The sequence below is a fragment of the Loxodonta africana genome, chromosome 15, assembly GCF_030014295.1.
Source record: "Loxodonta africana isolate mLoxAfr1 chromosome 15, mLoxAfr1.hap2, whole genome shotgun sequence".
Classification (NCBI taxonomy): Eukaryota; Metazoa; Chordata; class Mammalia; order Proboscidea; family Elephantidae; genus Loxodonta; species Loxodonta africana.
In genome coordinates, this window is record NC_087356.1 from 4,246,151 (window position 1) to 4,262,813 (window position 16,663).

General features: G+C 36.7%; 1 protein-coding gene across 4 annotated transcripts in view; it reads right to left on the minus strand.

The window, feature by feature from the left end:
- TSGA10 (testis specific 10) overlaps window positions 1-16,663 on the minus strand; it is a 139,099-nt gene that overhangs the window by 86,549 nt on the left and 35,887 nt on the right. For all 4 annotated transcript variants that reach the window (XM_023552546.2, XM_023552547.2, XM_064268448.1 and 1 more), the window contains one exon: window positions 15,857-16,008. In XM_023552546.2, coding sequence (XP_023408314.1) covers window positions 15,857-16,008 — 152 coding nt within the window. The remainder of the gene's footprint in view (window positions 1-15,856; window positions 16,009-16,663) is intronic.

Sequence of the window (16,663 nt, forward strand, 5' to 3'; positions counted from 1 at the left end):
AAATCAAAGGACGATCCAGAGAAAGGGAGAAACGTTTGCAGATCATACGTCTGATAAGTGACTTGTACCCGGAATATATAAAGAACTGTTACGACTCAACAACAAAAAGATAAGCCAATTTTATCTGAATAGACGTTTCTCCAAGGAAGATATACAAATGGCCAATAAGCTCACGATGCTCAAGACCATTATTCATCAGGGAAATGCAAACCAAAACTACACTGAGATACCACTTCACACGCACTAGGATGGCTAGAATCAAAAGGTCAGATAAGAATGTGTACTGGCGAGGATGTGGACTAATCAAAACACTCGTACGCTGCTGGTGGGAATGTAAAAGGCTGCACTGCTCTGGCAACAATTCGGCAGTTCTTCAAACAATTAAACATAGTGTTACCGTATGACCTAGAAATTCCACCCCTAGGTATGCACCCAAGAGAACTGAAAACGTACGTCCATGCAAAAACTTGTACGTGAATGTTTACAGCAGCATCATTCTTGACAGACAAAAGGTGGAAACAACCTAAATGTCCTTCGACTGATAAATGGATAAGCAGTACAGTATATCCTTACAAGAGAATATAATTCGGCCGTAAAAAGGAATGAAGTTGAAAACATTATACTGAACAAAAGATGCCACCCACAAAAGTCCATACATTCTATAATTATGGGGGGAGAGGGGTGATAGCTAAAGGGCATGGAGTTTCTTTTTGAGGTGATGATTGCACATATCTGTGAATATACTAACAATTACTGAACTGTACACTTTAAGTGGGTTGGACTGCATATGAATTATCTCTCAATAAAGGTGCTAAAAAAAAAAAAAAAAAAACAGCAATCTGTGTGATGCTTGAGATCAGCTTCCAAATAATCCAGTGGGTGGGGAGAAATGGACAGGGTTTTTGACGAAACAAAATCGGTCACGAGGGGCTGATAATTATGGAAGTCGGATGATGGGTCTATGGAGGCTCATTACAGTATTTTTCTCTACTTTCATGTGTTTGCAATTTTCCATAATGAATTTTTAAGTGTCCTACCCTGTACATTTGTCAAATTCATCTCAAATTCTGTCAATTTCTGCCATGTGTATTTCAAAGCTGTGTTGATAGCTACTCTTAACGGTGTTGTTTTTACCATTCATAATGGGCTGTACCTCTTTGTCTCCATTAACGCCGTTCTCCTTAAATTCTATTTAGTATGATAGTAACAATACCACACCATCTCCTGTTGGATACCCTTTACTTCCAATCCTTCTGTATTGTTTTGTTCTCAATGTGCCTTTTAAGCAGTTCATAAATGAAATTTGTATATATCTAATAATCTGTCCATTAATATTGTAACTCCTTTTTTCATATTTTAACATCTCTGAAATTGGCAACCCCGCAGCAGTTGTGATGTAACCGTCACTACCTACACATGAGGACACGTGAAATTCCTGGTGACGTGACAGGCTAACTGTAAGTCCCTGATGTTTCAAACAAGAAACCATTTAAGGACCATCAGGGAAAGGAAAATGAGTCCTTGTTATGAAATCTTTTGTTGACACCTTCTGGTGAGATCAAAAAAGGCCCACCATCAGAACTTGCAAAAAGGGCGTCATCGACGTGAAAATCCCAGAGACGATCGTGAAGCGCTCTTAGAAGAAACTCCGCACTATCAGTGCTCTTGATGGAAGAAGGGAAATAGTGTTTGGAGAAACACAGACACTGATAACTGAGCTGAAAAGTGGTTCAGCAAAGTCAGACTCTCAACGTGGAGAGTTTTAGGAATGTTTTATATTGTGCTTCTCAAATTCAGTAAAAACACAAAAGCCCAAGGCCACTTCACTAAAGCAGGGCCTCTGTGTTTTTTATTAGCTCTCCAGGCGACTGTCTTAAACACCAAAATAACGATGAACTTCAGGATGATCGGAAGACTTATCATAAAGCTACGGTAATCAAGACAACGTGGCACTGGTGTTGCTGTTGTTGGCTGCTGTCAAGTCAGTTCTGACTCATGACGACCCCATGTGACAGAGCAGAACAGCCCCATAGTTTTCTTGGCTGTAATCCTTACAGAAGTGGATCACCAGGTCTTTCTCCCACAGATCCACTGGGCGGGTTCAAATGGCCAGTATTCAGGTTAACAGCCAAGTGCTTAACTGTTGTGCCACCAGGGCTCCTTGGAAATGGTGCAGGAGACAAACCAGTCAACAGAACAGAAAGAAACTCTGACCTTCTGGTTAGCAGCTGAATGCTCAACCACTGTGCCACCAGGGCTCTCAAAAGAATGAAAATATATGTCCATGAAAAGACTTGTAAGAAATTTACAGTAGTCTTACTCCTTATAGCCAAAAAAAAAAAAAAACTAGAAATTAACCCAAATATCCATCAAGAACAGTGAATAGTGTTTATTCATACTATGAGATATTACTCAGAATTTTTTAAAAAATGAACTATTGATAGAAATGACACGTGGCTGACTATAAAAACATTACATTGCGAGAAATAAGCCAGATAAGAGACTGCACTGTATTCGTCCACATGTAGCCAGTCCTCGCTGTCACAGTAGTGAAGGACTGTGAAAATGACTGTACGAGCTGACTATGCAAAGTGATCTTACTAATCAGGGGGAAATAGGATTGTTCCATGATCTTTAAAATTTTTCCTCAAGACACTAAAACTTTCTTATTGTCAGCTGTAAATACACAAGGAAATTTAAAAAATCATAAACCTATTACTTAGTACACTATAATTTAAAACATTAGATAAATTGGGAATTAGAATGTTTTTTTTGCAAAAAACAAGAGTAGTTTGAACAGTGTTGACCTTGTCATATGTAACCTACAACACAGAGAACGGCTATTCTCTCTTGGCAAATTGCCATCTACCGTTCTAAGTTTGGATCAGCTGTTACATTGTATTTTTTGCACTTTCAAGGTCATGAAATGTCTCAGAGAGTTCCTTTAACGTGAAGGTTTTTTGTCAGTATCACTTCCTCTGGGTCTTTGGCATCCTTTTCGTCATAATCACTTTCCTCACGTATGTTGATAAGTTCTCCTTCCCTAAGTTCCTCTGTCTGCACATCTAAGAGCCTCTTCCATGGTGGTGGTATCAATGTTTCCAGTCAGCTATTTCTTTCAAAGCTCCATTTACGTGTTTGATTCCATTTTTATTTGCAGTGTTATCACTTACAGTTTCTTTTCTGCATTTTCATCTTTGTGGGTCAAGTTGGTCAAGTCCCTCTTTCAATTACCCATTTTTTGTAAAATGTCCTGTAGGTTTATCACTGGGAGGCAACACAACAACACACTTTGTTGTCTGTGCATAAGCTGAGTAACAGAACCGCAGTGACCCAGCACTGACAGACTTTGAGAGAAGTGATGCGATTGGTCACTGACCATGATGTACATCTGTTATGTACATATTGAGTGGTGGACTAAAGGAGCTAGCAACTAAGACTGTACTTTATGAAAGCACTTCACAGTTAATATACCATGGTAAGTGAAATTTGAACTATGTTGTTGGGAGACTGATGTTATTAACTAACCATGGTAGACAAAATCCACGCATATCTGAACCATGCAAAGTGAGGGCTGTCTGTATATTAAGTTCAAATACAGGCACATATAATCTATGATAAAAGTCAGACAGTGGGGTGTAGGGGAATCGACTAAAGGAATAAAGGAACTATCGGGAGGGAAGGAAATATTCTCTCTATTATTTTAGGTAGTGGTCACACAGCATATACGACTGTCTAAACTCATCAAACTAATAACATTTGATTGTGTGTTAATTATCTGATTTTAAAAATATACAATAGGACAAAAAAATAAAGGTAAAGGGAACAGAGTTCTCAAACAAAAACTGCGCAGGTGTACTCTAAGAGCTATCCTAAAGGGTATCCTCGGACAGAAAAAAAAGATCCCAGGTGGATGTTCAAGTGAAAGGAAAGCAATCAAGAGCAGCAAAAAGGATAACTACACATGTAAACCTAATCAAATGCTGCCTGAGCAGGCACCGATAATGGTCTTGTTTAGGTTTATTTACATACATTATACACACACACAACAAAACAAACCAATTGCCACCAAGTTGCTTCTGACTCATGGTGACCCCATGTGTCTCAGAGTAGAACTGCTCTCCATAGGGTTCCCAACAGCTATGATTTTTTGGAAGTACATGGCCAGGCCTTTCTTCCAAGGCACCTCTGAGTGGATTCGAACAGCCAACCTTATAGTTAACAGATGAATGCTTAACCATTTGTACCACTCAGGGACACACATACAAATATATAAACCTAAACCTGATCACCAACTCATGGTGATGCTATGTGTGTCAGAGCAGAACTGTCCTCCCTAAGGTTTTCTTCAGCTGCAGTCTCACAGAAGAGCCGGGATGGCACCGTGGTCAGCAGTCTGAACCCACCAGCTGCTCCCTGGAAATTCTATGGGGCAGTTCTACTCTGTTTTATAGGCCTCCTATGAGTGCAAATTGACTCAACAGCAATGGGTTTGGTTTTTAAATCTTACAGAAGTAGATCACCAGGCCTTTCTTCCACTGTGCTGTGGGGTGAATCCAAACCACCAACCTTTCAGTTAGCAGCTGAGTGCAAAAAGTTGGTGTCACCCAGGGGTATACATATATGTATGTATGTATGTACGTATGTGCATATGTATCTATCTAAAATACAGGATAACAATGGTACATAAGTTGAGAAGTAGTTAAATGGAGTTAGTGTTCTAAGGTCCTTAAATTGTTTGAGGAGAAAAAAAATGCCAATTCATATTAGATTGCGGTAAGGCAAAAATATATACTCTAATCTCTAGGGTAACCACTAAAAGAATAATGAAAGAATTTATCACTTCTACGTTGATAGAAAATAACGTATTGGTTAAAAAAACACTCCAACCTACCAATTCAAAAGGAGGCAAGAAAAGAGAAAAATGAAGAAATACACAATAACCAAAAAAAAACCCATTGCCATCAAGTCGATTCCGACTCATAGCGACCCTATACACAATAGACAAGAATAACAGAAAGCATATAACGAGATGTTGGATTTAAACCCAAAGATACCAGTAAATACAATGAATATAAATGAACCAAATAACCCAATTAAAAGATAAAGACTGTCAGGTTGGATAAAAACTAAATAAGCTTAACCATATGCTGTTTACAAAAGACATCTAAAACATAAGAGCACAGAAGATTCAAAGTAAAAGGATGGAAAAAAATTTATGAAAAAAATTACCGAAAAGAAACCTGGTATACCTAGGTTAACATCAGAAAAAAGTGATGAGAAACATGACTAGAGATAAAAAAAAAAAAGGTCACTTTGTGACATAAGAATTTTAAATTCACATGTATTAAACGTATTCTCAAAATATATAAGGAAAAAACGGACAGTACGAGAGACAGACAAATCCACAATCACAGTAGAAAATTTTAACAATTGTCAGTAATGACAGATGAAGTGGGCATAAAATTCAGTGCAAATATGGGCTATTTGAATATCATGATTACGAATCTGGCCTAAAGGATATATGTACATATCAATTTCAGAACTCACAATTTTCTCAAGCATATACAGATCATTACCAAAAACTGACTATAAAGTAGGCTAACAAATTCCAAAAATTTGAGGCTTAACAGAGTGTGTTCTGCAATACAATAAGCAAGAAATCAATTTAAAAAAGAAATTGGAAATTCATTATATGTCTAGAAGTTTTAAAACACACTTATAACTAACCAATGGGTCAAAGAAGAAATAATAATGGAAGTGAGAAAATATTTTAATTGAATTATAAAGGAAATAGTACATATCAAAACTTACAGAATACACCTGAAGAAGTACTTTGAGGGAAATGTATGGTCTTAAATGTTTACGTCATTGTTGTGGTTGTCAGGTGCCACAGAGTCAGTTCAGAATCACAGCGAACCCATGTGACAGAGTAGAACTGTCCCCGAGGGTTTTCCTGGCTGTAATCCTTAAGGAAGCAGATGACCAGGTCTTTTTTCTGCAGAGCCGCTGGGTGGATTCAAACTGACAACCTTTCAGTGAGCAGTCAAGCACTTAACCATTGCAGCGCCAGGGGTTCTTAATGTTTACATTAGAAATAAGTAAGCCTGAGAAGTAATGATGCAAGCATTCATGTAAAGAAAATAGGAAAACTAAATTAATCTAAAGACAGTAAAAGGAAGGAAATAATTAAGAATAAAAGTAAATGAAACAACACAAACAATAAAGTGGATCAACAATGCAAAAAGTTTCTTTTGTAAAGTTTCTTGAAAAGACTAATAATGACCAACTCCAGAAATGTGAAAGATGAACTCACTGCCGAGTCTGTGGACGTCAAGCGGAGACAAAGCACACAAACGCCTCAAAAACACACTGACACAAGAAAATTCGAAACGTTCCTTTAGCCATTAAATAAATAAAATAAAACCTTCCTTTAAGAAAAGTTGAGACCCAAATTGCTTCACTGGTAAGTTCTATATTCCAATCTTATACATATTCTTCCATGTAATAGAAGATAAAATAAAATGTCGTATTATAAGGCTCACATTACTCTGATACCAAAATCTGATAAAGGCAAATAAAAGAGCAAGTTATCAGCCAATCTCAATTATAACAATAGATGTAAACAGCCTAAACAAAGGACTAGTTAACTGAATCCAGCAATGTATAAAAATATACTACACTTTCATCAATTTGGATTTATTCTAGGTTGTTAGGTTTAATATCACAAAATAAATCACTATTATTCAACACATTAACAGAATAAAGGAGAAAAATAATGTGGTCATCTCAATACATAAATAAAAAATATCACATCAAATGCAACGCTCATGTATAATTCTTTTTAAGTTATATATTTTCCTTAAATCTAGCAATACATATTTATCAAAAGTTGTTATAATCAATGTATTTAATAGTAAAACCTTGAAAACATTTTCTTTGAGATCAGGAACAAAATAAGAATGCGTACTAACAATATTTTCATTCACTATTTTCTAGCAGTCATAGCCAAGGTAAAAAGGCAAGAAAAAGAAATAAAACATAGAAGGATTACAGAAGCAGAAACAAAATTAACATCACTTGCAAAAGACATGGTTATGTATATAGAAATGAAAAAGAATCTATAGATAAACTATTAAAATTAGTAAGAATTTAGCAAGAATGCTGGATACAAACTAAAATACAAAAATTTATTTTCTATACACCAGCAAGAAACAGAAAAAAAAAATTTTTAATAAAAATCTGAATAGTCTCAACAAATACTGAGTACCTACAAACCTAACAAAAGGAATGCAGACATCTACACAAAAACCTATAAAACATTATTGAGAGAAATTAAAGTACTAAATATATGGATAGATACACAATGTTCATGGACCAGAAGACTCAAATAGTGTAAAAATAGTGTAAAAATGTAAATACTCCTCAAATTTATCCATAGATTCAATACAGTTGCAATCAAAATCTGAATAGGGTTTTTCTTTTCTTTTTTTTTTTTGGTGGGGGGTGGACCTTGATCAACTCTTTCTAAAATGTATATGGAAATTGGAAATGCAAAGGGCCAAGAACAGTAAGGCATTCTTTAAGAAGAAGAGACTCAAGTTGTATTAATAGGTATCAATACTTATTATAAATCTACAGTAATTAAGAGTTTTGTAATGGTACAAGAACCACAGAAAAGACAAATGGAACAGATCACTGAGCCTAGAAACTAACTGATGTATACATACACACTTGGCTTATAACAAAGACAGTACTGTAGAGCAGCAGGGAGAGTGGCCTTCTCAATAAATACTGCTGGGAAAACTGAGCAGCCATATATAAAAATAAATAAAACTTGACTGCTGCTTCCAACATATACAAAAATCAATTCTTGGAGAATTACATATAAAAATATGAAGATTATACAGGAAAATATATTCATGATACGGAGATTAAAAAATCTTCAGTATGTCAAAAAAAATGAATCAATAAAGAAGACTGATAAATATGACTATATAAAAATTTTATTTAAACAAAAGATACTTTTAAGAGAGCAAAACAAAACAAGTTAACAAATAAGTTATTTATACACATTTAATCAACAAAGGGCTGGTATCTAGAATATATAGAGAACTGTAGAATATAAAGAACATTCCCTGCCCCTCTTACAAGTCCATTAAAAAAAAGATAGACAACCCAACAGATAAGTGAGCAAAAAATCTGAACAGGCACTTGACAAAAGAAGGTATCTAAGTTAAAAATAAATACGTGAAAAGGCACTCAACAGTATTAAAATCTGGGAATGCAAATCAAAATCATTTGAGATGCATAATTAGGTGGTAAAATTATAAATAAAATGACAAAAGAGATAACCACAACAGTCAGGGCAGAGACTGCCTTTCAAGGAAAGTAAATGGAATATGATTAGGGAGAGAAACACAAGAGATCTCTAAGGCTCTGACACTACTATATTTCCTGACCTGGGGGTAGCTCCACAGATGTTCACATTATAATAATTCATTCAGGTGTACAATTGTCTTCGGCATTTTTTGTGTCAGAATGTATGTTATTTTTTACTAATACAATGGAATGGAAAAGCAATAAAATAAATCACCAAGGAGAACAGAGATTTAAAAACAAAAGTAGAACTTCTATGTTAAAAGATACAAAAATGGGCTGGAGGCAGGGACAAGATGGCGGAGTAGTCAGACACTTTCAGTGACCCTTCTTACAACAAAGATCCAAAAAAACAAGTGAAACAATTATATTTATGACAAGCTAGGAGCCCTGAACATTAAAGGCAAAGTTAGAAAACAGACTGACCAGCAGGGAGAAGGAGACATGGTTCAGAAGCAGAGAGGAGTTGCCAGATCTGAATTGCCAGGAACTCTCAGGCACCATTCCCAGGAGCGACTGTGGCGGTCTGATGGTAGCGTTCGGCCGCAGTTTCCTCAGGGAGAGACAGCCAGCCGCAGAGCCTACTCACACCTCCAGAACCAGAGAAGAATGGAGCTCTTGGCAACAGCTAAGTACATGCGTATATTTTACCACGGCCCCTGCCCCCAAGCCGGCTTTAGTGGCTGTTGACTTCCCTGGGCCTGAGATAGGTCCTGCCAAGCGTCCTGAGCCATTCTTCCAGCCTTGGAGAAGGAATAAATTCACAGTTGGGGGAAAAGATAATTTGGCAGCTCCACTAACCCGGGGAGCTCAGGACAAAAGCACCTCCTGTCCAGGCATAAACGGTCCAGGGACTTTGAATAACTTTCCCCCCTGCAAGGACCTATGTGGGCCTATTTCAAGCAAGTAGGCCTTTGTTGGCAGACTGCAACTGTTTCAGCTGTGCACTGGAGAGGTGGGTGTTTGATGTTTGACACCGCTTTGCCTGTTAAACAGGGTCCTCACCTACCACATCAGAGCCCGAAGGACTGTTGCTCTACTCACGTCACCCAGCCACCCGTGACTGGGGTCCAAGGATAACTGGTACCTCCTAGTCCTCACAACCAAAAGAACTGGGTGCCCATGGTCCATCTGCAGAACCCACCCACCTGCATGCTCTAGGGAACAGGGGCACACTTCCTCACAGACACTTGGGGGATGGTTGTCAGCCCCCTGCCTTGTTCAGAGCATGGCCCCCTGCTGCAACCGGATACCTGTACCTACACCAATCACTTCTGCCCCTCTAAGACTATAGGACAGAGCCTGTACCACACACTTGATGACCAACTACCTGGACACCTGAGCTGAATCTATACAAGAAAAATGAATGGACTCCTAGTCTCATACACCTGATAACAGCTCTAGCCATCTGGTGACAGGACGTTAGAGCTTCGAAGGCGAAAATAATCAAGCTAGCTCACTCAAGCAACCTGTTTGGGTGTATCAAAACAAAACAAAGCAAGAAGCTAGGGTACAGTAAGCAAACACAAAATAAACTAATACAATTATTTATAGATGGCTCGGACACAACAGTCAATATCAAATTACATAAAGAAGCAGTCCATGATCACTTAAACAAGCTCTCAGAACAAAGAATCAAGGGATCTTCTGGATGAAGGTGCATTCCTGGCATTACCAGATGCAGAATACAAAAATGAATGTACGGAACTCTTCAAGACATCAGGGAGGAGATCTGGCAATACACAGAGCAAGCCAAGGAACACACAGATAAAGCAGTTGAAGAAATTAAAAAGGTTATTCAAGAACATAATGAGAAATATAAAAACAGGAAGGAAACAAAGAACTCATAAATTAACCTTAAATATGTCAAAGAGTTAATATCTTCCCACACCTTTAATATAAATACATTCAAATTCATTTTAAAATATGACTGTGCAACCAGAAAAAATGGACCAAAATTTTAAAAGGCATTTTACAGAAAAGATAATGTAAAGTGTATGAAAAATTCCTCAACAAAATAATTTAAATAACTTAAAATGAAATTTTCTGCCAAGTTAGAAAAAAAAAATTTAACCGTAATATTTAGTGACGGCAACGGTGGTTGAGAGGTAGAAGTCTCTCCTTCCATGCAGAAGACCTGGGTTTGATTTGTGGCCAATGCACCTCAAGCACAGCCAACACTTGTCTGTCAGTGGAAGCAGATGTCAAGGAGAGATGGGTAATGCAACGGAAACTCCGAGAGAGAAACAAAAGGATATGCTAGAAATTAAAGAAGAAAAAAACTGTAACAAGAATGCCTTCAATGAACTCATTAGGAGACTGGACACAACCAAAGGAAGGATCAGTGAACTCAAAGAGATGTGAATAGAAACTTCTCAAACTGAAATATATCAGTAGTTTACCCTTTTTATAGTCAAGTATTATTCTACATGCAATGTAATTAAACTAGAAATCAGTAACAGAAAAACGGACAGAAAAGCCCCAAATATTTGCAAGTTAAACAACATGCTCCTAAGTAACACATGGCTCAAAGAAGAAGAATCAAGAAAAATTAAAGAATAGTTTAAACTAAATGAAAATAAAAATTATCAAAATGTATGGACTGGGGCACAAGCAGTACTTACAGGGAAATTTAAAGCATCATGCATATACTAGGAAATTAGAAAGATCTAAAATCAATAATCTAGGTTTGAACTTAGGAAACTGGTGAAAGAAGAGCAATTTAAGCCTAAAAAAAGCAGAATAAAAGAAATAATAAAAATTAGAGAATAAACCAACAAAATTGAAATCAGAAAAAAAGAGGGGGAAAAAAAATCAGCAAACCCAAAAGCTAGTTCTTGGGAAATATCAATACAATTGATAAACCTTTAGCCAGGTTAAACGTGAAAAAAAGAGATAAGACACAAATTACCAATATCACAAACGAAAGAGAGGTCATATCTACTGATCCCAGAGACATTAAAAGGACAACACAGGAATACATCCAACACCTCTACGCCCACAAATTTGAAAACTTAGAAGAAATGGACCAATTCCTTGAAAGACACAAACTACGAAATCTCACACAAGGAGAAATAAGGTGAAAGGGCCAAATCTATTAAAGAAATTAAATGAATAATTAATAACTTTCCAAAAAAAAAAAGCACCAGGCCCAGATTTCCCTGGTAAATTCTACCAAAAATTTACAGAAACGATACCAATTCTCCACAATGTGCTCAAGAAAATCAGAGCAAACACTTCCTAATCGTTCTGAGGTAAACATTACCTAATACCCAAACCATATAAAGACACCCAAGAAAGAAATACTACAGATGAACATCTCTCAGAAACACAGACGTAAAATTTCACAAAATATTAGCAAATTGAAATCTAACAGTGTATAAAAATAATTATACACTATCGCCCAATGAGATTCATTCCAAGTACGCAAAGTGGTTCAACACTCGAAAATAAATCAATATAATCCCCCACATCAACGTGCTAAAGAAGAAAAATCATAGGATCACAAAAAATTCTTTAAACTGATGAGCAGTTATAGGGAAGCTGCAGGATACAAAGTTAATACACAAAAGCCACTTGCTTACTACATACAGTCCTCCCTCGGAATCTGCGGGGATTGGTTCCCAGAACCCCCACGGATATCCACCCTAATACAATGGAAAGGTTATGTGAATAGTTATTACATTGTGTTGTTAAGGGAATAACGACAAGAAAAAAAGTCTGTGTGTTGCTTTGACCATTAAACTGCTTTTTAGGAACCATTTTCACAGAAACAAAGGGTGCACACAACCCAAGTGCCCAACGAAGGAGACGCGAGGCAAAGGACGCTCGAACACTGAGCGCGGGAGGCGACCGGGGACCGGGAACTGGCGGGACGCTCCAGCAAGGCATGCCTACCCCTACTTCACTCCCGCCGAGGCAGCCGAGTGCTTGGCGCTCGGCGCAAGGCTAATTCAAGTTTAGCTTTTTGGAACACTTTTTTCCCCCCGCCCAGAACGCTTTCAGTTCATGGTTGGTTGAATCTGTGGACGCAGAACCTGCAGATATTGGGCTGACTGTACCAGCAATGAACAAGTGGAATTTGCAATTAAAACGAATAATTTTACAATAGCACCAAAAAAAGAAATTCTTAGGTATAAATCTAAAAAAATAGGTACGAGATTGTTTATGTGGAAAACTACAAAACATTCATGAAAAAAATCAAAGAAGGTCTAGATGGAGACACAGATATTCGATATTCACAGTTTGAAAGACTCAATATTGTCAAGATGTCAATTCTTCCCAACTTGACCTGTAGCTTCAACTCAATCTCACTTAAAATCACAGCAAACTGATTCAAAAATTTATATGGGAAGGAAAAAGACCTAAATTAACCAACAGAATGTTGAAGTAAACACGAATATGAAATTTTAAAATTCCACTTGTAATTGCATCAAAAAATATGAAATACACAGGGATAAATATGACAAAAGATGTGTAACGCCTAAAAAACTAGAGAACTCTGCTGAGGGAAATTACAGAAGACCTAAAAAAGGGGAGAGTTACACTGTGTTCATGGGTGGGAAGACTCAGTATTGTTAAGATGTCACTTCTCCCCAGTTGCAATGAAATTCCCAGCACTGTTTTGCAGAAGTTGTGAGCCTGATTCTGAAATTAAAATGAAATTCAGAGGAACCGGGATAGCCAATTTAATTTTTAAAAAATCAAAGGTGGAGGACTATCGCTACCTCATTTGAAGACTTAGAGCTACACAATTAAGAGCATTGTATTGGTATCGAGATAAACAAATAAATCCATGGAACAAAATAAATAACCCAGGAACAGACTCCCATACATGGACAACTGACTTTGTACAAAGGTGCAAAGGCAATTCAGTGGAGAAAGGACAGTTTCTTCAACAAATGGCACTGGAAAATCTGGACACCCATATGCAAAAAAAGTTCCTCATACCATATACAAAAATTAACTTGAGATGGATCCTAGATTTAAAGGTAGGAGCTAAAACTATAAAACTGCCAGAAGAAAACACAGGAGAAAATCTTAGTGATCTGTGACCTGACAAAAATTTCCTAAAAAAAGCACAAAATGTTTGATATAAATTTTCTAAAAATCAACAAATTGCACTCATTGAAATTTAAAGCTTTGCTCTTTAAAACACCATTAAAAAAAAATAAAAAGGCAAGCCACATGCTAGGAGAAAATATTTGCAAAAATATATATCTGATAAAGGACTTATATCTAGAATATAGACAAGATCTTTACAACTTAACGAGATAAACTGAATAAAGGTGTATAAAAAATTTGAACACACAATTCACAAGATACATGGATGGCAAATAGGTATGTGAACTAACGCTCAAAATCATTAGTTTTTAAGGCAAATTAAAATCACAATACACACCTACTACGATGGCTAAAGAATTAAAAAGATACTCCATACCAAGTGTTGGTGTGAATATGGTATTTTTACACAAATAACGCATGCCTTCTATGTTTGCTTGCCAACTGCATCTTCCTCCCATGAGGTATTTTCCTAAGTGTGCCACGCTAATTTTTTTACAGCAACATATAAAAAAAAAAACTGGCATAGCAGTGCTTATGAAAATTCCTCATGGGAGGAAGATGCAGTTGGCAAACAAACATAGAAGACGTACGTTATTTGTGTAAAAATACAGTATATAACAACTGAATCACACATACACTGCTGGTCCAAACATAAAACAGTACAACCACTCTGGAAAACAGTTTGAGAGTTTTTTCAAAGGCTAAGTATACATCCACCATACTGTTCTATTACTAGGTATTTTTCCAAGAGAAATAAAGCATATGTTCACAGAAGACTTATATAAGAATGTTCATAGCAACTTCATTTGTTAGAGCCCAAATCTGGAAACAACCCAGATGTCTATGTGGAATAATGGCTATAAAAAAAGAGTGAACTACTGGTATATGCAGCAATATAAATTAATATCAAAATAATTATGCTGAGTGAAAGCAGCCCAGCAAAAGAACCCATACTATATATTTCATGCATATAAAATTATAGAAAATCCCAACAAATCTCTATGACAGAAAAGCAGATCACAGTTGCCTATGGGCAGTGGAGAGGAGCAGAGGGTGGGAAGGAGAGATTACAGAGGGACAGGAGGAGACTTCTGGGAGCAGTGGATATGGACACTATCTTGATTGCGGTGAAGGTTTTACAGGTCAAATGTCAAAACTTACCAAACTCCATACTTTAATTACATGCAGTGTACTGTATATATGTCAACTATATTTCAATAAAATTGTTAAAAAAAAAAACAAATACACACAAAACCAAAATTATTTTACATCTATCCATTGGCATATTTTAATAAATCACTAAAATACTTTCAAAGAACTTCAAATGACATGAGGAAAAGCTTACGATATACAATAAAGTGAAACTGGCCACATTTATAACTTTACGCAGGATGACTGCAATTACTAAAAAGCTTATGTACACACAGAAATCTTTCTGGCTGGAAACAGATCTGTATAAATAATAATTTTCTCTGGGTTAGAGAATCATAGGTGATTTAAATTCTTTTCACACTTTTCTCTATATTTTAAGGTTTTCTTGTTTGTGGCTGTGTCTTGTTTTATTATTACTCTTGTTTTATCTGAGCTTGCAATACCTTTATAAGCAGGAAACTTAAAAAAAAAACTGAAAGGTAAGAAGTTTGAGTGATTATCTGTCCTGGTAAGTGATTCCAACCTATGTACCCCTAAAACACCAAGGAGGGACTCTGGGAATTCATATGGGGACCAAGTATTATTTGTAGACTTAATAATATACTTTACATTCACATGAATTACTATTTTTCAAATATTCATAGGTGCACACTGAAATTCAACCTTAATCTGTAAACCCCTATCAAATACGAAAGGTGAAACTACTCCTGTAAAGATCTTCCAAAACTTATTCCCACGTATCTATCAGCTGTGGGGTGCTTTAGCTGGTATTTCTTCTGCTACCAAACCAGCATGTAGGAAGGGTCAGCACAGTACCTGGCATTCAGTTAGTACCGGTTCTACTACATGCTCGTATTTCTCTGCTTTTCACGGCATTCCAAGCCACCCCTTACTGTCAAAGTTGTGCTTTGGGCTTCTCACACTGTTCATATCCCAGAGCAGAATTTAAACTTATAGAGCTAAGTTAAACAATCAAATATGCTCTGTACCCAGAAGGGCTTTGAAAGCCATTTCAGGTAAACATTGAGGCTTTCTGTAAATGTGAGATTAAGACAGCTAGAAATCTGATTCCCAGTTAAGTGAGGCTTACTGGTCTGTGACTGATCCTGGGGGAATCATTAATGTGTGCTGACGTTTCCATAACTGCTCAAAGTAATCACCTCAGAAATTACTGTCAACACATAATTTTCATTATAAAGTACAGTATTAAAGAAAAGCAGAGATGTTAAACTCTCCGTGGTTTAAGGGTAATGTAGTTTACCTCAAAGAATTATTCTCTGCTTTTTGTCTGCCAAGTTCACTTTCGGTATCCATTGCCTTTCTTGCTAGGGATTTCATTTCTTTTTCCACAGTGGTTATGGTTTCCTTCATCAAAGTCATATTAGACATCTGCTCCATACGTTCATCATCAAGCTGTACAAGCAAAATGACAAAGTTACTGACGTCGCCAAAAAAGCCTTAGTTCATCTTTTCGAAAGAGACGTACTCACTCTGCACAGACTGTGGTTTATGGCAAGATTTACATGGAGAGAGGACGGGGTCAGACCTGGCCGCTGCGAGAGGTTTTACGGACGAGGGATCGGGTGGTATCAACAGGAACAAGCCACTACGTGGCTCTCCCAAAAACCTATCCTCAGGTGTCAGTCTACATTTTTCAATCTGGTTCAATTTGACTATAGCATATACCGTATTTTTTTTTTTTGCAAATAACGCACCCACACATAATAGGCAAAGCGTGCCTAGGAAAACAATGCGCGAGAGGGTCGTGCGGCAGCAGAAAAACACACAACGTGCACATTGTTTATGGTATGGTGCATGCCCTATTCACAAAAGGATTTCTTCTTTGTTCAACATGAACAAATTACACATACAAAGTGGGATTATTGTTTTTCTCCTGTCTTCTGCTTTTTTTTAAACTCATAACAACATATTACAGACGAACTTATAAAAAATATTCAATCAAATTTGGTAACAAAGTAAACTTCCCTTCTTATATATATTCATAGCATCTCAAATCCTTGATTAGTAAAAAAAGATAATGATTCACATTTACACTCAATTCAAATAT